At 39.0% G+C, this 23,329-nt stretch overlaps 2 protein-coding genes across 4 annotated transcripts; both read left to right on the top strand.

Moving 5' to 3' along the window:
* Window positions 1–15: 15 nt before the first annotated feature.
* On the top strand, window positions 16–7,195 carry LOC121252009 (AUGMIN subunit 6-like). Its single transcript, XM_041151456.1, has 13 exons — window positions 16–419; window positions 540–596; window positions 701–795; window positions 1,534–1,684; window positions 2,144–2,269; window positions 2,394–2,550; window positions 3,282–3,342; window positions 3,433–3,754; window positions 4,288–4,413; window positions 5,128–5,289; window positions 5,439–5,691; window positions 5,847–6,323; window positions 6,621–7,195. Exons 1-13 carry the CDS (start codon window positions 204–206, stop codon window positions 6,659–6,661), a joined length of 2,244 nt encoding a protein of 747 aa, XP_041007390.1. The 5' UTR covers window positions 16–203; the 3' UTR covers window positions 6,662–7,195.
* A 1,673-nt stretch (window positions 7,196–8,868) lies between these two features.
* Window positions 8,869–22,952, top strand: LOC121253156 (serine/threonine protein phosphatase 2A 57 kDa regulatory subunit B' theta isoform-like). Of its 3 annotated transcripts, none has more exons than XM_041153096.1 (5): window positions 8,869–9,096; window positions 9,296–9,384; window positions 9,728–11,233; window positions 22,057–22,461; window positions 22,563–22,952. In XM_041153096.1, exons 3-4 carry the CDS (start codon window positions 10,019–10,021, stop codon window positions 22,414–22,416), a joined length of 1,575 nt encoding a protein of 524 aa, XP_041009030.1. In that variant the 5' UTR covers window positions 8,869–9,096; window positions 9,296–9,384; window positions 9,728–10,018; the 3' UTR covers window positions 22,417–22,461; window positions 22,563–22,952. The 3 variants fall into 3 exon arrangements, with proteins under 3 accessions (XP_041009030.1, XP_041009031.1, XP_041009032.1); XM_041153097.1 differs by having other exon boundaries at window positions 9,258–9,384; XM_041153098.1 differs by having other exon boundaries at window positions 8,869–9,133; window positions 9,258–9,384.
* The last annotated feature ends 377 nt before the right edge of the window (window positions 22,953–23,329 follow it).

Here is a 23,329-nt window from a genome sequence, read left to right as displayed (position 1 = left end):
CAAGATCGTCCCTATAATTTTCCAAACATTTAAAAACTCGCCCCTCTCTGTTCAAATGGTGGTTCGACTTTTGAAATTACCCAGTTCCCCAAGAACCTTCGTTTCACAAAAGCTCCAATCAAAACCCAACCAGAACGCAGAGAAGACACCGAGATAGAGAGAGAGTGAGAGAGAGAGTGAGGTTGGCGGTGAAGGTGAAGGTGATGACGATGGACAGAGAAAAAGAGAGAGAGATAGAGTTGGAGAGTGCAATGTACACTAACTGCTCGCTGTTAGGGCTGGATCCGGCTGTTATCGGAGTCGGAGGCTCCAACGGCACTCCTCGCGTCGGACTCTTCCGCCACTCCAACCCCAAACTGGGCGAGCAGCTCCTCTACTTCATCCTCTCCTCCCTCCGTGGCCCAATTCAATCCGCCAAAGTACCATCTGCCTCTCACACTGCTACCCACATCTGCTATTCTCATATATGTATTTATTGGCTACTTCGATCTGCTTTGTTTTTGTCTCGGCTTCTCTAATTTTTTCGGGGATCTTTCCAGGATTTCGATAAGGTATGGCCAATCTTCGACTCCGCGCAATCGAGGGATTTCCGAAAGGTAACGAAAGCTGGATGCTGTTATTCTTTTACTAGATTTTTTTTTTTTTTTTTGCATTATTTTGTTTGGAATCTGACATATTTCTCGGATATTGGTTGCCTTAGGTTGTGCAAGGGATAATTAGCGAACTCGAATCTCAAGGTGCGCTTCCGAGGAGCAATTCGAGGGTTTCCTCGCTCGCCACGTGTTGCGGACCGAGGTTAGTTGGTGATGCTTTTTGTTTTTTATGGTTTCTGTACGCATTCTGCTTTGAAGTCAAGTTCGGATTTAGTAGAATTGCTGTTGGCTGGTGAGAAAACTGAGGAAAGTAAAAGCATATGGAAGTAAAAGTCGAAGGTTTATATTCTTTACGCTGTTTTACCGATCGCGGCTTATCCAGATGGTTGTATTAGGTTCAATTAAGTGGAAGTTTTGGTTTTGGTCCCAGATAAAATTTTACGATTTGCAAGTTTCTCTAACTTAACTAGATCATCTTCTTAATTAAGAAGAGGCTGCTGTTTTGGCATTGAAGTGAGAAATAACAGCCGAGGCCACGTATGGGAATTATGCCAGATACTCATTTATGATTTGAAGCAGTCATAAGAGAGTTTCTTTGGTCCCTTGAATAACCCAATGGATGAGGTTGGATGATCACTTTTTAGTTTGTACTAAATTGTTGTTTAGTAACTTTTTGCGAGAAAGCCCCAATCTCATTATTCAAGATGCTTGCGAACAAGCACATAGACACTCATGCCTCTGTTTTGGTATAATATACTTTGAGAACTTTAAAGTGCTTAAATTTGTGTTTCAAGATGCTTGCGAACAAGCACATAGACACTCATGCCTCTGTTTTGGTATAATATACTTTGAGAACTTTAAAGTGCTTAAATTTGTGTTTCTATAATGGTAGCTTTGGATACAAGTGAAATAGATCATAAGCTTCACTCGTTAATTGCAGGTTTGTTGAGCTGTTGTGGCAGCTTTCTTTGCATGCCCTGCGAGAGGTTCATAGGCGAACTTTTGCAGCTGATTTAGCCTCTAATCCACTGCCTGCATCATTGACAGATGTAGCCTTTTCACATGCAGCCACACTACTTCCTGTAACAAAGGTACTACTGTTTTTTATTTTTTTATTTTTTGTTTTTCATCACAACATGAACTACTTGAAGGCAGTGATAGCGGGTATCCGGAGTGGTAGTCTCTGAATTGACGAAATTCGTATGGCTATATTCCTGTGGGGTTTGTGTCATAATGAGGTATTTGACATGGTTAAAAAAGAAATACATTCAGACCTCTCGTTTCTCCTCATTCTTCTTTTGGAGATCTTATTTTCTCTGTTCTAACATTATAGCCCTTTGTTGATTTATTTTCAATTGATATAAAAGGGCAGATAACGAATAATGTAGTTGCACGTGTGCTCAAGATATGCATTGTACTGTAGGCGTTGGATCTCTCCTTTTTTTTTTTTTAAAAAAAAAGAAAAGAAAAGAAAATATTTTTACTTTATTCTCTTGTTAGCTTCTACTCAACATTCAATAGCAGTAATCTGAGTCTCATGTTTTCAACAGGCAAGAATAGCACTTGAACGGAGGAGGTTTCTTAAGAATGCAGAAACCGCGGTACAACGACAGGCCATGTGGTCCAATTTGGCTCATGAAATGACTGCAGAGTTTCGTGGTCTTTGTGCTGAAGAGGTATATCCAACCTCATTCACATTCTTGGAGTGGGCTGTTGTTTAATAACTAGAAATATATCTTCTTTTTGCATGCTGCTTTAGATTTTATCCTTAACGTTTTTTCGTGGAAAACTTGGACTTAGGCTTATTTACAGCAAGAGCTGGAAAAACTGCATGACTTGAGGAATAAAGTGAAGTTGGAAGGGGAACTCTGGGATGACCTTGTATCTAGTTCAAGCCAGAATTCCCATTTAGTTTCAAAGGCTACTCGCTTGTGGGATTCTATATTAGCTCGAAAAAGTAAGTACCGTAGAATTGTAGCTCTTTCTGATATTAGTAAGAAAATTAGAATTATATCATTGGGTCGTTAATTTCTTGAAGAAGTTTATCCATATCGTTTAGCAATTTATACCACGTATAGAAGGATTAATCCTTACATCTTCAAAATTGTATTCCTTCCATTAATTGCGTTTCCTTCTTTCTAGATCTAGATCTAGAATAGCGGTCAGAGTTATATGCTGCTGGGGAGAGTTTGTTGCTAATAAAAATTTGGTTATTGTCCTTTTTTTTTAAAAGTTATTGTTTCATATCATCTTCTTCGTACACTTAGTGGAAACTACAATGATACATTCTTAAGTATTTTGTGCCTGTTGACGTGTGAGTTGAGCTGGAGATCCTAGTTTAAGAAGGCGGTCTTGGTCATAATATTTCAATCTCTTCTCGTAATTATTTTATTTGTAGTCTCTGTATGAGGTTATTATTGTTTGTTATCATATTTATCTGGAGGCTTTCTGAGGTTGGTTTTATCATCAATGTTTTGGCTGAAAGGACATGGGAATAACTGGAAGATGGGGTGAACTATCTTTACATGTAGGCTGACATTTGTGTTGGGAAACAATCTTTTTTTTTTCTTGGCTTCTGAATGAACAAGAAGAATTGAGAATTTTCTGTTTTTCCTTTTGGCTCTTACTCTACCTTCTTTCTCAGAATTATTCTCTGATCACCTTAAAGCTCATCACATTCATGTACAGGTCAACATGAAGTTCTTGCTTCGGGCCCTATTGAGGACTTGATAGCTCACCGTGAGCATAGGTAATTAAGCATCCCACATCTTTCTAGTCTATCTCATAGATCCCCCTTTTCTCCAACTTACCTACTCATCCATAAAGTTTCCCTTTTCAGGTACCGCATCGCAGGATCATCTTTGCTTGCAGCTATGGATCAGAGTTCTCAAGTTCCTTATTCAGATGCCTTATCTGTTGAACCTGGTGACCTACCTTCAACATGGATGGATGACAAAGAGCAGGGTGATGGATCATATGTCAACGTAAATAGGGGAAGACTGAAGAAGAATGCAGATTCATCCCATTCACAAGTAAATGATGAAATGCTTTCTCGAGTAGATGATAGAAGTGGAAGAGCCCAGCCCACCGTTGATGTGGCTGAAATCATCAGGCGGTGGACACATGCCTTACAGCGTATTCATAAGCAGTCACTTCATCTGGTATGCTGTTTTCTTTATTCAAGTAGTTTACCACAATGGAAAATTCTTTATTAGCCACTGCTTTGTTTTTATGGCGACACCCACTCAAGCCTGCCTCCGTTGTACACATTCTCTTTCTCATTTATGTTATGTAAAACTCTCTAGGAATACGCTTAGGTATACGCTTTATAGAAGTCTTTTTTTTTAGTATTAATCTGCACGTTTGGACTGCATCATCGAATTTGGCACCCCTTGGAGATTTAATGGTGAATGAGATTGGCTCACTCAATTTTGTTATTGATGGAGATATTTTCCAGAGTGGACCAAAAAGGCCTCTTGTCTGAACTTGGAAGATTCCATTCTTTGATGTACCATACATAATAGTTTGGTATGTAAATATGATAGGCCTCTGGTATCCAAAAAATCATTTTCTAAAAAAGATTAATTTGGTGAACACCATCCCAATGAGTTGGTTATATTCTGTTGCTAGTTGTGAAATAAGATGTTAATTTGCTTTTAACTGAAATATTGCCATTTTAATGTTTGTTCAATAGGCAAAAGCTAATAATGGAGAGGGTCCAGAAATCTTACGAAGCACACAGGATGGTGGTACAAGTGGCCATGCAGAGTCATTGGCTGCAACTCTTTCCGAGCATCAGCAACACTTAGCTAGCTTTCAGGTATGCGTGCACACCTGTTCTCCATGCTATTCTTTCTCGATGTGTATTTGATGTAATGATGCCTTAGTTCTTCCTTCGACTTGGATTTATAAGGTTTAGCGGAACTTCTTAGTTGAGGTGAAGATGGCTTGTAATACATATGCTTATGTTCTCAATGCTATTCTTTCTCGATGCATATTTGATGTCATGATGCCTTAGTTCTTCCTTGAACCCGAATTTATAATTGATTAGTGGAACTTCTTAGTCAAGGTGAAGATATGAAATGCATATTACCTGGCAAGTTATTTTGTCCTTTGCAATTTACATTTAGAACCTTAGATGGCTGGTAACGTTTTTCTTTTTTGGTTTATGAGCATAGAGAAGCTTGTGCCTTAAAAGAGTGCTTTCTTTGTAGGAGTCCACTTCTTGGGAAGAAGCAATCTGTGTTTTGCGCCTCACTGTTTTCCTTTTTTGTTTTTAATAATTTGGAATCGTTATTCTATCATTGATGTCCAATTCATTAAGCTTTTTTATTTTATTATGTATTTGTAGCAATGTTGGGAGTAGAACATAATGTAAGAAAGTGAATGTTTATAATACTTCTCTTTTTCGATGGTGAACTGTAATAGGACACAATTGATCAAAGAAATACAACTGTGGGATAGAGGGATATATGCATCTCTCCTGATTTTTTATTACCAATTTAGACTTTCTCTTCAAATACTCCACGTGCAGGTGCTCATTAACCAACTGAAGGAAGTCGCTCCAGCTATACAAAAGTCAATATCAGAGTGTACAGAGAAAGTTCAGAGTATATCCTCCACTTTGCCTCCTATGACCAGACATCATGGCCAATCAATCTCACCCATTCAGGCTCAAAGCAGTGGAAGGACATTGGTAATTTTTTTTAACATCGGTAATTCTTCAATGAGTGACGTATATTGTGAAAAGCTCTGCACCTACTTTAATTTATCCAACCTTGATAATTTACCTATATAACTAATAGTAATTTTTATTTTTTTATTTTAATCTTCTGGAATATTCAGGAAAATAGTTCTGATGATGTTGCTGAGGTGACTACGAAAATGTCCACCGTGCTGCTTGACAAGGTCTCAGCCAGTCCTCCTGCTTTAAAGCTCCCACAGTTGTTTAGCTTGACACTAAATTCTTCTGGAAAAGGTGGAAATATGCAAAAAAGAAACACTTCAGCTCATCAGACAAATCAAATCGAAAATTTTTCTGAAAGGAAATTTCTTGACCAGCCTCTTGCAAGGAATCTAATTGAAAATACACCTCAAGGTTACTCCATCTGCTCTGCTTCTCCATTCATGCCCCTATGAAATACATGCTTATTAGCTTTTTAGGCATTCTATTACCTATTAGGAACAGACCTTTGTTTGTAAACAACTTTAGACATATTGTGGTTTTGATTCTAAATGTGGATGTTTTTGCAGATAGTGATAATGCTTATGTTCAGAACTTGAAGAGATCTGTAAGAGAAGCTGCTCTATCAATGAGGTCATGCAATTCAGAATCGTTACGAGACAGTCATTCTGATGAAAGCTCTGAGCACTTCTTTGTACCTCTTTCAACAACTGGATTTTCTCATCTGGGCCTGGAAAACAAAGCGTCTTCTTTTAGGAGTAAAAGGTTGTTTGTATCTCAAGCAGACAAATGTCTGCTTGAGAATCGAGCTTCTGATGGTAGTGTCAAGAGCAAGTATGATGAATTTCCTGACATGTTAAATGATTTGGATTCACTCAATGAATATGACAGCGTAAGTGGGATTCTCTCTGTTAGCGATTCAAATTGTGCAGCTTCTGATGCACAAAGGTGGTTTTATGACTTTGAAGAGTCTCAGGAGCAGGTGTTCTCGCCTCCTTTGCTAATGGACACATCACTGTTAGCAGATTCTTATGAAGACTTACTTGGTATGTTGTTTTGGCCACAAACTGTTCCAGTAGCAGGCATTTACGTGTGGATTTATCATTAGTTCAGCTCATTCTAATACTGAATGCCTTACTTTTTGCATGTAATATGCATGTATTGTACTGTGATCCTGTTAGAACCACTGCCCCTTCAAAAACAAAAACAAAAACAATAAACGAACAAAACTAACATTTCTTTCCCATTCTTTACAGAGCCTAACTTTAGCGAGGAAAACTTGTCCGAATTATTTCCCATTTAGAGATTTCATTGTTCTGAAAGTCTGTTCCATTGTGTCACAGCTCCACTGTCAGAAACTGAAACAGCTTTAATGGAGCGTTGAAACAGATGTTTGGGCAACCTCCCACATGTTCTCCAGCCAGATGATTTAGTTGCCGTGTTGGCATATTCTTTCCTCATTATTTTTGTATGACATGGTGCTTGTAGGATGCCTCTCTTCCTTACTGTTCTGGAAATTCTGCCCACTTACTCAGCGCATTTCTTTATCCCATTGTTGGGAGCGAACTATAGGCCAATGGCGGCACTTTTATACTTGCTTGACAGATGTAGGAAGTGAGATGGTCCTAACATATTGGGATACTGACCTTGTTCTCAGAGGGCAAAATCCAAAGCCGACCGATACCAGTCCGGAAACTATCCCTTGCAGTATTGTTTGTAAATGCTACTTAATAAGAGAAATGCAGCGTCCCATGGCCAGAGGTAGAAGGTGAAGCTTGGTTTTTTTTACCCTAACACTCATTCTAATAGCATCTTATTTCGACAGTCAAGATTGATGGTCGATGAACTGATTGTTGTGTTTGAGAGATGTGTAGCGCATGAAAATATTGCTGAATATATTAACCAACCTTTTCAGGGCTGTTGACTGTCTCAAATTCTAGTTTTTTGGCTAATTTCATAGCATTTACGAGTTCACAGGAGCTGGTCAACTCCATAAACAGGGGAGTGAGTCTATAGAGGCTGCTGCCTGCTCTGAAAATGGTCATCACACTGATCAGTAATCAATCTCATTTACTTGCGAGTGTAAATGAGAGGAATTGTATGTAAAACTGGGTCCAAATAGGCTGCCTGCCAATTACTTTTCCTAGTTTGACTGACGCTTTGGCGTAGCATACGGGTGTTATGAATTTTTTTATTTTTATGCAAAGCAACATTTATTTAAATTAAAAAGAGAAATATAAAAATAGAGATTCTGACAACAAATATAATGCAACAAAAAGGAAATTATATATATATATATTTCCATATTTCTCGATCAAGAGTTCTGAATTGGGGGGGGATTGACTTTGAAACTCCTCCCTCTATGGCTGGCACGGTCTTGGATGTGCTCCTGACGTGGTCTTCTCAACAACTTGGTAATTATTATTATTATTATTATTATTTTTGGTCGGAACGATGATTCTTAGGTGCAGGCTGTCCCTCATATCCAGGATATATACATATATGGCTCCAAATTCTCGTAAATTCGATTTTGATCTGTGATTTCAGACAAGACTGTCAAACATCTGCTTTTGTCCTGTCCTCGGTTCCATACTTTGTCATTACAGTGCGTGGCTGTGTTTTATTTCTCTCGGATTATTAAGACTTTATATATATATATATATATATATATATATATATATATATACACACACACACAGAGATGATGTGTATATATATTGTCATATTGTCATCTCGATATCACTTGATTATATCAAAATTTTTTTCTTTACAATTTTATCAAAGGGTTTGTTTGGATAGAGAAATCATCTTATTTTATTATTATAACTTTTTAAAATTTACACATAAAATATAATAAATAATTTAACTTTTTCAAATTTTAAAATATTAATAATATTAGAAAATAATATTCTAATAATATTTTATTGAACTCAAACTCATCTAAAAATATCTTATCTCATCTTACTATTCAAACAAATTAATTGTTATAAATTTGTATCGCTATAATTAAATTATCTCAACCCATAGGAATTCTGACAATTTAAATGAAAAATGTTTGTAAAATCTCATTGTTAGTTTGCTAAAAATAATAAATTCTTTTTTAAAATGCCCAAATTTCAATAAAATTAAAATATTCGAATCATAATAGAATCATAATTCCTTATATTCAGATAGGATATAACACGAAGAATAATGATCGTTGATTAGAATTCAAGGCTCTAATCATACTTGCAAGTTAAAAATCTATTCAAAACCAACCCCCTTGTCCCCAAATTCGTAAAATTTATAATTTTGTGGTAATTACTTCTAAAGTCTCAGACTCTTGGCGCGTGCTTTGTAGGGTAGAGAGGTCTTTGAAGTCTGAAGTGGAATTTCGTACTCTGTAACCTAGCAGTGACAATGGATTGACAAAACCCACGCCCACTAGAGTGGCGCGTGGGTAGTTTCTATTTTTTTTTTTTTTTTGTTAAATTGTAAGTACGGTTTTAACCTTTTTTCCTTCGCTCCAGTGGCGCTCCTGTAGGAAGTTATTGGGGGTTGTTTTAGTCACATAAGGTATCTGATCCTAGAGAAAGTTAAAAAAGAGAACACGATTAAGGACGGTCTTGATGGGTAAGATATTGCCGAGAAAGTTGAGAGGAAAAAGTGAGAAAGACGATAGAAAAAGGAAATATCAACAGCAATAATTTTGGCTATAACAAAAATACAACGCCACCAACAACAACAGCCAGAGATTTCTGTTCTTTAAGACCACTTTTTCTATTTTTTCTGGATTCTATCTCTCTCTCACCCTCTGAAAGGAGTAGCTGTACTTTCTCTGTGAGTATGGAGGAACAATCCTCTTTAGATTATTGTGGTTTTCTTCCCCCTTTTTTTCTTTTTCTTTTTTTGATCCGATTTCTTTCTCTTTTCTGGTTCTCATTTTTGCGTTTACAACTCCGAATTTAATGTTTTTCGTAATTTGTCTTCTCTTTTTTAAGGTTACTTTTTAATGAAGAATGCTATCTGGGTTTTCTAGATCATACCCAGATCTCAATTCTAATCGATCGATTTGAATAGCATGCACATCTTGGGAAAGCTGAAGAAAAGAGAGGGAGAGGAAAAGAGGTGAATATTCATTATCGCTTTCCCTTTTAAGTTGGTTGATCAGAGAAGTCAGAGTTTCTGAGGATTAATCGCATGACTTGTTCATTTTTATTGTTTGCTTGGTTTAAATTGGTTTTCTTCATCTGGGTTTTTCATTATAATTCCAAAGGTCACATTTCTCTCGGTGTAACCAGGGAAAATATCCCATTTCACTTTATTGAAATGAGGAAATCTAGCTAGTGTTTTTGTTGTAATTAGTTTATTAGAATTGGGAATTTGTGTACGCCGTGTGATTCTAAGCTTGGGATGTCTCTGTAGCATTAATTTATTATCGCGTAAAGTGGGTTTGATGTTTGTATTCCAGATTTCCCTCGTTTCGGTTGGACCATTTTCAAAATCAAGAAAAAGATTGACAAACTTATGAGGCTGATCATCTCTTCAATGGACATGCGGAGTGCTAGCTCCGGCTTGAATTTGGTTTAATATATTGCTCGATCGAGATTGGTCTGTTCTCTCTATAATTGATGCTGTGTTTTGCTTTGGATAGTTTTCGACAAGTATTAGGTTCTCCAACTGCAGAAGGGAGCTTCTATTTTTCCATATTGGGTTCTTAAACTGCAAGAGGGAGGCTTTTTTAAATTTTCCAACATAAGTTATGATCAAACAGTTACTTAATAAGCTTCCACGCAAGTCCTCTAAGTCAGCCGAACATCGTGAAGGAGGGGGAATCTCTACCTCATCTTCAAATGCTTCTACCAGTTCCAGAAGCAGTGATTCAGCAAGTAATCTTTATGCGAACCCAGGCGTTACATCTTTCTCAGGATTTGATTCGTCAAATATAGGATTTAATCATGGCGGTAAGCTTATGCAAGCTGTGAATTTAAAGCCGAATGGGAATTTGGCAGGTTCCCCGTATGAGGCTTTGCCTGGTTTTAAAGATGTTCCGAATACTGAGAAGCAGAACTTGTTTATTAGAAAGCTCAACTTATGCTGTGTTCTGTTTGACTTTTCTGATCCAACGAAGGACCTTAAAGAAAAGGACATCAAGCGACAGACATTGGTTGAACTTGTGGACTATGTTGCTGCTGCGAATGGGAAGTTCTCTGAAACAGTTATGCAAGAGATGGTAAAGATGGTATCCATAAATTTGTTTAGAACTCTCACTTCTCCACCCCGTGAGAATAAAGTCTTGGAAGCATTTGATTTGGAAGAGGAGGAACCGTCAATGGACCCTGCATGGCCTCACTTGCAAGGTGTTTATGAATTCCTTTTGAGGTTTGTGTCTTCACCTGAGACGGATGCGAAGTTGGCCAAGCGGTATGTTGATCACTCATTTGTTCTCAGGCTGTTAGATCTTTTTGATTCGGAGGACCCCAGAGAGAGAGATTACTTGAAAACAGTTCTGCACCGTATTTATGGGAAATTTATGGTTCACCGACCATTCATCAGGAAATCAATCAACCACATCTTCTTTCGTTTTATTTTTGAGACTGAGAAGCATAATGGGATTGCAGAGCTGCTGGAGATTCTGGGTAGTATAATCAATGGGTTTGCTCTGCCACTGAAAGAAGAGCACAAGCTCTTTCTTGTTCGAGCTCTTATTCCTCTTCATAAACCAAAATGCATACCAATGTACCACCAGCAGTTATCGTACTGCATAACTCAATTTGTGGAGAAAGACTGCAAGCTTGCTGATACTATTATACGGGGTCTACTAAAGTATTGGCCAATTACAAATAGTTCTAAGGAGGTCATGTTCTTAGGTGAGCTGGAGGAAGTTTTAGAAGCAACTCAGCCTGCTGAGTTCCAGCGCTGTATGGTACCCCTGTTCCGCCAAGTTGGTCGTTGCTTGAGCAGTTCCCATTTTCAGGTAGGTTTTTTACCAATTCCTTCAGTTTCTATTTGTTAGTAACTCTTTCCTGTTCTAAATTTCTGAACTGACCACATGCTTCTATAGTGGACGTTATGTAACAAGTCTTTAAGCTGGCATTGTCATTTTAAGTGCCTGTTGGGATTGTAGTGCTTTTAATTGTAGAGCTTTACTAAAAAGTTCTACTATTAAAAAGTAATTTATTGTTTGGTAAACATGCACCTAAAGCACTTTTCAAGTTAGTTGCGATGTTTTTTTTTTTTTCAAATGTGGCATTAGTAGGAGCTTTTCAACAAAAGCTTCAATATGGTGTTTTTTTTTTATAAGTAAAAATATTATATAAATAAATAGTAACCAACTACACTGAATGTATACAAGAAAACACTTGCCCATATTAGAAAGCTCCTAATGACCCAAAAAGTCCGTAAAAAACAACCCAAAATACACCAAGCCCAATCCCAACCCCTTGTTTCCCATAGAACTAATGCCTCGTTTGGATTTGAAGATGAGTTGAGATGAGTTATTAATAGTAGTGAGATTTGTGAGTTAAAGTTGATGAATAATAGTGAATAGTAGTGAGATGAATTGAGATGGGTTGTGAATCCAAACCAGGCCTAAAACTCTACCCGAAAACCCAACCCCAACCCCAACCCCTTGTTTTCCGTCTTCACAATGCCCTCCCTTTAGTTGAACTACAACCCTTAACGTTGTAGTTGATTGCCCAAGAAATATGCTCTAACTCTCTGCTTTTCTTGAAACTTTATTTGGTTTCATGCCTCAATCGCAGTGATTAGTTTTTTAAATTGGTATTCACATCCTCCATGTGAAATTCTCACAAACTGCTGAATCTCGTTAACTTTAGGTAAAATCCAATCCACTATTGGAGGAAGAGAGACCATGGGAGCAACATTATCCCCTGACACAGTATCTATGTAACGCCCAATGGAAGGCCTAAACCACATGACCTATAGTCCAAAAGGACTAGTCAATGATACAATTGGAGCTCCATTGGAACCTTATAAATAATAATAACCCAGATTTCCTTTTGACCCACCATACTCTCCTGGATCTGGTTTTAGGGATAGGGCCGAATCCGATTTTCCGTTTTCCTTTATCTGAGTTAAAAAGGATTCGGGCCTATCTTAGTTTTGTTTCCTACAACCTTGTTGCCTCTTGCTGAAAGCAGGTCTATTTTCGTAGACAAGAAGCTATCGCTGCATTCAACTCGACAAGTTGGGTTTCCATCTCCTTTAAAGAATTGTGTATCGCGACAAGCTGGTTCTGAGGCGTGATTTGCATACCCCTCTCACTTTGAACCCTTGAAGCATGACCCGTATTTAGAGTTGCCGCATATGATCGCCCCGCTACCGTGGATGTACTTGGGTCTTTTATGATTCATCTACAAGTTGATGTTCTCATTCTTCTTATGGTTTTCCTTCTTGACCCATTAGCAAAACATATCTGCAGCTCTGCGTAATTCCGCAGCAAACTTCTCTCAACCCAGACCTTCATACCCTTTAGAAATGACTACAACACACCGCCGGCCTCTACCATATTCGGTGACAGTTAGATACCTTCCATGCTCGTTGGAGTATCGTTGAACCATGAATGCTCTGTTTCCTTTGCGCAAGTGTTTTGTGAGAGATCTAATGATTAAGGTGGATAAGGGGCTGGACCTAGTCATAGGTACAAGTGTGCCAGAAAGTGTGCAGGCAAAGGGTGTGTCAATGATAGAGTTGTTGGACGCTGGCATCTTTGTTCATGCCAGTGTCACTATGCCTTCTGAGGGAGCTGTAGGGTCTCATGCACCAGTTACAGATGTAGTTGGTCCTTCTGTCCAGGGTTCATTTGTAGTTAAAGATTGGGGTCCCTCCAAGGTGTCGAGTATTTTGGAAGAAATAGTTGAGCCTCTTTTAGAAGATGCAAACGGGGTAACAAATGGTAGTGCTTCCCCTCTTGAGGAAGCAGTAGGGTTAGACAAAGTGGCACGACAAGGATCGTTGATGGGTGGAGCATATACACAAAATGTTGATGGAGGGGAGGAACCTGTAATGGTAACAGATGGAGGGAAAAACAACCATATACCTGTCAAGCAACCATTTGGTGAGAAGGAAATTATCGATTTGTTATTGGTGCCTTGTGTGGGGGAAGGTTTATAGTAAGGGAGTGTAGTTGGGTACTGTGGCTAGGGATAATGTCGTTCCCCTGGTTTCTCTTCCTCTGATTAACGATATAACGGGTTCAACAGCGGATTGGATTCTGAATAAAGATAATGGGTTTCTACAAATCCTGGGACTTTCATATGGAGAACATGGAGAATATGAAGACCAATTTAAAGCACTACTCACTGCAATCGAGGTGAGCCACACGCTTGAAACCAAATCTAAGACTGCGTTTGGATGTTGAAGTGAGTTGAGATGATAAAATATTGTTAGAATATTATTTTTTAATATTATTATTATTTTAGGATTTGAAAAATTTGAATTGTTTATTATATTTTGTGTTGGAATTTGAAAAAGTTGTAATGATGAGTTGATGATCCAAACGAAGCCTAAGTTTAAGAAAAACAGGGAGTTAAAGAATCTTTCTTTGGCAATCAACTACGATACTAAGGGAGCTAGCTCAAGTCGAGGGAAGGCTAAAGGGAGGGCTTTGTGAAGACGTTCTTGTAGTGGGATGTTCGGGTAGGTGATTATTTTCACAGAATCTAGGGGATGGGGTTGGGGAGGTGTATTGATAGTTTTCCAATTTGGGCTTTGTGTATTTTGGGTAGGTTTTCATGGGCTTTTCGGTCATTAGGGGCTTTCTTGTACGGGCTAGGTGTTTTTCTTGTATACGTCCAGTGTACTTGATTACTCCTATTGATATATATATATATATAAATAATATTATTACTTATCAAAAAAAAAAAAATGTTTTGTGAAATCCAAATTTCTCTCCGCCTGTAATACTGCTTCCACCATAGCCATCAGCCATTCTATACCACTACGACCCATCACTACAAATCTCCAAACCCTTCTGCTCCTCTCCACAATTTTTAATGAAGACCTCTATGTTTCTGGCAAAAACTCAAAAGCCTTTGATTTCACCCAAAAGCGCACCAGCTGACCCATAATGGTATCAAACCTTCGACTTCAGATGCAGGGGCTTCCCAAGCTGAAGGGCTTCCTTCTGTCGAGTATTTATGCAAAAAGCTTTGGGAGGCAGATTTGAGGCAGATAAAAATCTGCGAAATGAACTGCTAATAGGGCTCACGGGATAGGCTAATCTGGACACTGGGTCAAAATAAGGTGAAACACTGTATGAATGGCCGAAAATCCTGGCCTTGAGGATTCTGTATATTATATAATCTGTACAAAGCAATTCTATAAATGGAAATAAATCATTATGCGCCTAATTCTAGCCCTATACATGGAAGTTACAATCTGTCCAATATTAACTAGAGAAATAAGGAAAGAGTTGAATAAGGAAAGAATAATGGGCAGCGTTGCTGTCCATTGACAGCCCCCTCAAATTGATGCAGGTTGATCAACAAGCATCAATTTGCTACTTAAGAAGCAATGTCGATGGCGAGTAAGAGCTTTGGTGAATATATCAGCAATTTGTAGTTCAGTGGAAACGTGTGGAAGAGTGATAACACGAGCTTCAAATGCTTCACGGATGGAGTGACAGTCGACTTCAATATGCTTCGTGCGCTCATGATAGATAGGATTGGCCGTGATCTAAATAGCACTCGTATTATCAGCATGTAGAGGTGTAGGATCGGTCTCAAAAAAATCTAGCTTAGCAAGCAAACCTCGAAGCCAAATAATTTCAAAACAAGCAAGAGACATCGCCCATACTTAGATTCGGTAGATGACTTAGAGACTCTGTCTTGCTTCTTACTCTTCCAGGAGATCAATGCATCACCTAATAACACACACCAACCATTGATGGAACGACGTGTATCCGCGCAACCGGACCAATCAGCGTCACTATAAACAATAAGACGAGGAGAAGTGCCTGAAGGAAAGAATAAGCCATGGGTAGAAGTGCCCTGAACATAGCGTATGATCCTACAGACAGCAGCCAAAATGAAGATGACTAGAAGTCTGAAGAAACTGACTGACTTGCTGTACTGCAAAGGAAATGTCAGGTCTAGTAATGGTGAGATAGACAAGTCTACCCACCAACTTCCGTTATAAACTGGGATCATCAAGTAAGTCACCCTCTTCTTTGCGAAGCTTGACATTCAATTCCATGGGAGTGTCAACAGAGGTGGCCTCCTGCAGGCTGGCTGTAGCCACCAGATCACTAGCATACTTATCTTGGTTGAGAGAAATACCAGATGAACTACGATGCACCTCAAGCCCGAGAAAGTATGTGAGAGACCCAAGGTCTTTCATATGAAAGGACTCAGAGAGATGAGTCTTGAGCTGGCCAAGTAAAATAGAATCGGAACCAGTAATCACAATATCATCAACATAAACCAAAAGAACAACAATACCCATGTTTGATTTCCGAAGAAACAAGGAAGTGTCATACTTGCTCTGCTTGAATGAGAATTGTAATAAAGTGGTTCAAAATTTATCAAACCAGGCCCTCGGAACTTGTTTGAGACCATAAAGGGAGCGACGAAGCTTACACACATGTGAAGTTGAAGAAGAAAACAATCCGGGGGTGGCTTCGTATAAATACACTCTTTAAGATCCCCGTGAAGAAAAACATTCTTGACATCCATCTGATGTAGTGGCCAATCATTGGAAGTAGCAAGAGCTAGAATTGAATGAACAGTAGTCATCTTAGCCACAGGAGCAAAGGTTTCTTCATAATTAACACCATATTCTTGATTATTTCCAAGTGCAACAAGCCGAGCTTTGTAACGATCCAAACTGCCATCCGATCGAACCTTGACTGAATAAACCCATTTGCAACCCAGAGGAACAATTGTTGGAGGACATAGCTCAATGTCCCATGTGTGATTGGCCTCTAGAGTGGTAATTTCTTCCTGCATAGTTTGTCGCCAACAGTCAAGCTTGGCAGCTTGTAAGTAGGATGTGAGAATATCAAAATTGGACAATGCAACAGTAAGAGCTGAAATAGAATTGCCAGAACTGGAAGAAGTAAACCCATACCTATCCGGGGGTACCGACACTCGAGGAGAGCGACGTACCAAAGGCACTGGAGGTACTGTAATTGGCTGATTCAGGAGCATGGTAGGACCAGATATCGGGTGAGCCACCGGAAGAGACTGTGGGCGGGAGCATCTTGTATACACAATACCTGGTTTAAAGCGAGAGCTGACTTGATGAAGATCTGAGAACTGCTGCTCAAAAGAGGGAAGTACCACAGTAGAAGATGAGGTAAATGAACAAAACATACACAACCAAAGACGTGTTGATTTTCAAAGAAAATAACATTTCTAAAAATGCGTGTACGATGTAATGTAGGATCATAGCAAACAAATCCCTTTTGACACATTATAACCCAAGAATGCACATCTAACAGATTGAGCAGATAATTTATGTCGCTCATGAGGAGGTAAATGAACAAAACATACACAACCAAAGGTACGGAGATTATCATAACTAGGTTGCTTAGCAAACAAGCGGAAGTAGGGAGACTCCATATGTAAGACTTGAGAAGGTAAACGATTAATCAAGTGAGTAGCAGTTTTCAGAGCCTCGACCCAGAACATGGATGGAACATATGATTCTAACAAGAGAGTATGTACCACATCTAGGAGATGACGATTTTTGCGTTCGGCTACTCCATTCTGTTGTGGAGTAGCAGGACATGAACATTGATGAATAATACCTTTGGAAGCCAAGAATGCCTGAAACTCAGTAGACAAATATTCACCACTAGAATCTGTGCATAATGTCTTAATAGAAGTAGAAAATTGATTGTCAACATACGCTAAAAACTCAGTGAAAGTACGAAAAACCTCAGATTTAGAGCGAAGAAAATAGGCCCAAGTAAATCTGCTATGATCATCAATGAAAGTCGCATAATATTTAAATTTTTCATGTGAACTAACCGGGGAGGGTCCCCAGACATTACTATGAATAAGATCAAAGCAGTGAGAAGCTCTACTAGCATGCAAAGGAAAGGGAAGAGTTTTGCTTTTACCAAGTTTGAAAGAATCACACTCAAAAGATAAAGAAGGACGTTCTTTATTACCAAGAAAACCAGAGTTCAATACATGAGATAAGATCTGAGTATTGGGATGGCCTAAACGACGATGCCATACCATACTAAGAGTTGGAACATTATTACAAGCAAAAGACTGAATAGAAGAAACTGAAGAAAGTGCTGGAACAGGCAAAAATAGTGGAAACAAGCGCCCCACTTTAGGTCCCTTCGCGATTGGCTTTCCCGTTACCTGGTCTTGCACAACACAACCATCACCAAAAAAATTAACAGCACAATTGTTATCAACTAATTGACCAATAGAAATAAGATTTGTGGAAAGCTAAGGAGCAAGAAACACATCAGTGAACGTAGAAGAGGCATCTCTGACAGCAGTTATTGGCAAAGAACTGCCATTGGCAGTCTGAATGGCAGATTGACCAGCATAGGGCCGAACATGACACAGAGCGGTGGGGTTGTTCGTCATGTGATTAGAGGCCCCCGAGTCCACATACCAGAGTTTAGTAGAATTTTTACCTTGGAACCCCATTGTCGATAATGCCGAAATGAGCATCTGTTGCACTATTTCTGGTGTGCAGTAATTTGCTGCAGGAGGTGCAGAAACAGAGGAAGCACCTAAAGAAGAGCCATGTGCTGCAGAAGTTGCTGCTGGAGGAGCAATAACAGAAGTCTGAAATGCTTGGGCCTGACGATTCTGGGGGCGGATACGACATTCTTTGATAATGTGACCCTTCTTCTTGCAATAAGAACATTATTTCTTAGGACAATTGGCAGCAATATGCCCATATTCCTTGCAGCAGAAACACTGCAAGTTTTTAGAATTCATAGGTGGTCCTCATCCCTGGGTAGCATAAGCCACAATTGTGGTCCCAGAACTGCCATGAGATTGCTCTAGAATAGCTTGAGTGTTAAGACGTTGTTCTTCGCGAAGTAACTCACCAAAACAAATATCAAGAGAGGGAACATGTGATCTGTTCAATAGAGAAGAGCGAACAGATTCATATTCCGGGCGTAGTTTCATAAGAAACTGATCACGCCGGCTAGTCTCGTGAAGAATCTGAATAGTCGAAAGAGCGGCAACATGAACATCCGCTGTAACCAAATCAGTATATTCATGCCAAAGAGTCAGGAATGCCGAGTAGTAGTCTTGGATGGAAAGACTACCATGTTGAAACATGGCAATTGCATGTTCCAACTAAAAGCGACGAGCATCATTAGTTTGATGATAAACCTTCTTTAAGTAATTCCACATGAATTGAGCGGAGCGATGAGCCCGCAAGTTGGTAACAATATGTGGCTCCATCGAGCCAAGAAGCCAAGACATAATCCGAGCGTCAAGAAAAGCCCACGAAGGAGAAGCCTTGGACTTGTTAGGAGTGGATGTTTGGGCGACATCTGTACCATCAATATGACCCCAAAGATCTTTTCCCTTGAGAAAATTTTCAAACTGAAATGCCCAAGTAGAATAATTTGTGCCCGTAAACTTGACACACACATGTGCTGAGTCCATCTCAAATAAAGAAATTCCGACACAAAGCAAAGCAACAAAAAAAATAAAATTTGTCGAGAAACACAGAGAATTGCCGAGAGGATGCCGAAGACAAATAAAATTGCCAAAAAATTACCACATAAAAGTGCCGAAATTACCAGACCAATAAAAAGATTCGCAGAAGCAAGTTGCGTCTATATGAGAATCTGAGATGCCGAGAATGAACAAGTGCCGAGATGCCCAGCCCAGAAATTCCGAGATGCTGAAACGTGAACATAAGCTGCCGAAATTATCACACCAGGAACAGAAAGTGCTGACAGCACCAACCCAGAAAACAAAGACCGAAAAACAAGGAGCCCGGACGTTGGGTTCACCGAGAACAACCCAGAGGATGCCGACAGACGAAACCGAGGAGAGGAAGAAAACACACGAGCGAAAAAAAATAGCTCAGAACACACCGAGAAAGTGAAACTGACAAGATGAAACGAAAAAAAAATTCATGCGGCTTTGGATACCATGTCAAAATAAGATGAAACACTGTATGAATGGCCGAAAATCCTGGCCTTGAGGATTTTGTATATTATATAATCTGTACAAAGCAATTCTATACATGGAAATAAATCATTATGCACCTAATTCTAGCCCTATACATGGAAGTTACAATCTGTTAAATATTAACTAGAGAAATAAGGAAAGAGTTGAATAAGGAAAGAATAATGGGCAGCGTTGCTGTCCATTGACACATTGAAGTGCTTGAAGTAGATTCGCCGGAATCCGGCGACTCTTTATGTGTCAACAGAGATTGCGGGAAACTCCCTTGCAAAAATATAGTTCACCGGAGGAAGGACCAACTCCGAACGGCCCTCAGCGAAGTTGTCAGGGCCCGTCGGCCTTGTCTATGACTGAGGTGTCACTCGCCGGCTATAGGGAATGGAGGGATGCGGCGGTTGGGGTTGCTGTAGCCCTCTAGGATATACGAAAACACTAGTAGATCGACGCTGGAGTACTCCTATTAGCCTCGCTTGAAGTCGGCGAGACTTTTTGTGTCAGGAGCACGGCCACCGGAGCACTCTGAAAGACAGCAGAAATAGACCCTTGCAAAAGTCCAGGTCGCCGGAGGGAGGACAGGCTCTGGATGGCCCTCAGTGAAGTTGCCTGGGCCTGTCGGCCTTGTCTGTGCTGGTGGTGAGGTGGCACTCACTGGCAAGTGTGGGTGGAAGGTGGCGGTAGGTTTGGTAGTCTCTAGGGTTTGGATTTGTACCGGGTAGGTTAATGTCTTCTTGTTTTGGTGCTGAAGTTGTTGCTTTCTGTGACTGGCCTCTCCAGTAGATCGAAGCTTCCAAGATATCGAACTATAGCTTGCTGTTTCTCGAAGCATCAGAAAAAATATGAGTCATTGGTGCTTTTTTTAAAAAGTGGATTTTCATTTTTTTTTTTAGGTGCTTAAAGCACTTTTTATAAATTTACCGCCCCCCCCCCCCCCCCCAAAGTGCTTGTAGGCCTTTAAAAGCACTTTTTAAGCTCCAAACCCAAACTGCACTAAGTGCAAGGATTTGGTCCATATGCTACTTTTGTTAGTCTTAGCATTGGTAGACTGGTATAAAAATCATTTAATAGTCATTATACGAATCTGAAATTTGTAGACAATCATAGATTAAGCAAATCATAGAAGTCATACAAATGTTTAAGACTGATAATTGACTAATAAGAATTAAAAAAAGAATGGGTTGTAATATATTTTCATTAGCCGCCCCCCCCCCCCCCCCCCCCCCCAAAAAAAAAAAAAATATCAATACCCTCTTCAAGCTTAAGATGGCTCCAGGCAGTTGCCAAATAAAATTTACATTTGAAATTGATAGAGAAGTTTGATGAGGTGGAAATGCTTGTGCTATTTGGCTCTCTCTCTCTCTCTCTCTCTCATTCATTGCCCTGATAGATTTTTTTTTTTGTGTGTAGAGAGTTTCTGGGGGTTTTACTGGCCTTAGCTGAGGTGGTAAAGCAGTGGGATGCTTCTAGGCTAAAATGCTATTAAAAAAAATCTGTGGGAGATTTAGGGACCATTTGGATACTTAAATATCTCAGTATATCTGTGAATAATAGTGAAATAGTTTGAATTAAGATGTTTTATTGGGTTTTGGGAAATGAGAGAGAAAAAGTTGAATAAAAATATTATAAAGTTAAAAAATTGTTTGAATATTATTTTTGTTTTGAAATTTGAAAAAGTAGAATTGTTTTTTGTGTTTTGTTTAGGAATCTGGGAAACTTGTAATGATTAGATGAAAAAGTTGAATATTTGAATTTGAAATTGTTGTGTTTGAGTGATGTTTGGGAATGAAATATCTCAGAATACTTTGGAACAGTTGTGTTGCTATAGCCTAGCTTTCAAATTTCATTATTGTTCAAGGAGTTTGACTGATCAAGGAAAACACATTTAGTGGCGACTCTTGAACATGTGGCACATATCTGAATATGAAGCTTTGAGACTCAGGTTTGCTAGATAGATAGATATTCATTGAGGGAGGATTTCTACAATATCCCATTGCATGTGTACGCAGAGTGATGAAGCACAGATATTGGGTGATTGAATTGAGCAATATGCTTAAGGTGGATATCCACAGTAATTATTTCAATTCTTTATTGCCGTAAAAGTGGTTTGTCCATGTATGGACGTAGTATAAATAACCATATTAGTCCAGTCTAAGGCATTGCTGGATTCTGGGGGTGGTTAACAACAAGTGGCAGTGATGATGTTGGTTGGTGGAAATGGTCCCGGTAACTAGACTGTGATTACGGGGCTAGTCTTAGGGTTGTGAGATGCTAGTATTGTTGCAGTTGCAACAAGGAACCACCGGCGGTATGGTGTTGGTTGGCGGTATGGTGCTGTAACTGGATTGCGGCAATGGTACTGGTATCTTGGCTGGCTTTAAAAGTCGGCATCCTTTTATTTCCTGACATTTTTAAACAAAATAAATTATTTTGGCTGTTTAATTTAGATGCTCTGTATAAAAACTACCAGTTTTATGTAGCAATACCAAACTATTATGTGGTTTTCCAATATCCAATTGCACCAAATTAATAAGGTCCATACAACTATGTTGAGATATTCTTATGTTCTGGGTTTATTGGAATTATTAACTAAATCTACTCATGTTCAAGTTTGTGTGCTATCCTCTTTCTCATTTAATTGATCCTCTTTTTGCAGGTGGCAGAGAGGGCTTTGTTCTTATGGAACAACGATCACATTGAGAACCTGATCAGACAGAACTGCAATATTATACTGCCAATTATCTTCCCTGCGTTGGAGAAAAATTCAAGAAACCACTGGAACCTGGCCGTACAGAACTTGACACTAAATGTTCGTAAAATTTTCTCAGATACTGACCCTGAGCTTTTTGAGGAGTGCTTGCTCAAGTTTCAGGAAGATGAGGCACAAGATAAGGAAGTTAAGTCGAAACGTGAAGCCACTTGGAAACGCTTAGAAGAGATGGCTTCAATGAAAACTTCCATCAAAGAACCAGTGCTCGTCTCTTCCAAAAAAGTCACTCGTGCACCTTCTGGCTAGAGGGTTATTTCTGCAGTCGATTATAGTGGTTTGAAACTTAAATTGGTATGCTGACTATGTACAGACATTGCGATTTAAGTCATATGGGAAAAAAAAATGTTACTAGTTCCTTGGTTGCTCTGATTCTGAATTGTTTGATTTATCAGGTGATTGACCCCTCAAAGTCAAGGATGTCATTGCATGGGGGTACAGAGTTGCTGCATTTTGGTTTAACACGCCTGGATTGTATATATTCAATTGGGATGGACAAAGCAAGCAAATGGGTGCTGCAAATCGCGTTGGCATTGAAGCTTTAGCCTGCAAAGTAGGTGGGAAAGGATAAGGATTAGTTCGAATTTGACTTGTATAAGCTACATTTTTGTTTTTGTGAATTTGATTCAATGGAAGTAGGGCTCCATCTTCTGATTTATTATTATGTATCATCAAAACCTTCTTGTGTTTTTTACGAGTGTTCTATTGCTTGACATAATATTTGTTTAAAGATGAAGAGTTTTGTAGCCATTAATATGAATTACAGCATCCATCGGTTTCCCCCATTTTCAATCTTTTTTCCTTCCCTCTCTTCGCATAATCCATTATTTTTCTTCTTTGTATCAACAACGTTAATTGATGAGGTAGCTAAGACCGCTAATGAACTTCTAGATTGCATCGCTGACTAATTTGATCCAATCCACTCACGTTATTGAAAAATCTACGGATGGTTGGTATTATTCAATAAACTCAATTTCATTTTCCTTATTCTATATATTTAGCAGAATATGGTCAGAACTGACGTTCTTTCTAACTATATATAATAATTTTTACGTATTCTTTTCACACTCTACTGATTTAATTGGTTAAAATAATTATTTTATATTAAAAAAAGTGAAGCAACCAATTACATTAATGAAGTATGTAAAAATGACTGCACATA

Source organism: Juglans microcarpa x Juglans regia, chromosome 2S, assembly GCF_004785595.1.
Source record: "Juglans microcarpa x Juglans regia isolate MS1-56 chromosome 2S, Jm3101_v1.0, whole genome shotgun sequence".
NCBI classification, from domain to species: Eukaryota; Viridiplantae; Streptophyta; class Magnoliopsida; order Fagales; family Juglandaceae; genus Juglans; species Juglans microcarpa x Juglans regia.
The sequence above is the reverse complement of the archived record's forward strand: the minus strand, read 5'-3'. Positions and strand labels throughout refer to the sequence as shown.

Bases quoted from the DNA above. Each gene is read 5' to 3' on its own strand.
- LOC121252009 (XM_041151456.1), top strand. From the start codon at position 204: ATGACGATGGACAGAGAAAAAGAGAGAGAGATAGAGTTGGAGAGTGCA. The intron at 420-539 runs GTACCATCTGCC...GGATCTTTCCAG, and splicing joins GCCCAATTCAATCCGCCAAA to GATTTCGATAAGGTATGGCC. The intron at 6,324-6,620 runs GTATGTTGTTTT...ATTGTGTCACAG, and splicing joins TTCTTATGAAGACTTACTTG to CTCCACTGTCAGAAACTGAA.
- LOC121253156 (XM_041153096.1), top strand. From the start codon at position 10,019: ATGATCAAACAGTTACTTAATAAGCTTCCACGCAAGTCCTCTAAGTCA. The intron at 11,234-22,056 runs GTAGGTTTTTTA...CTCTTTTTGCAG, and splicing joins TGAGCAGTTCCCATTTTCAG to GTGGCAGAGAGGGCTTTGTT.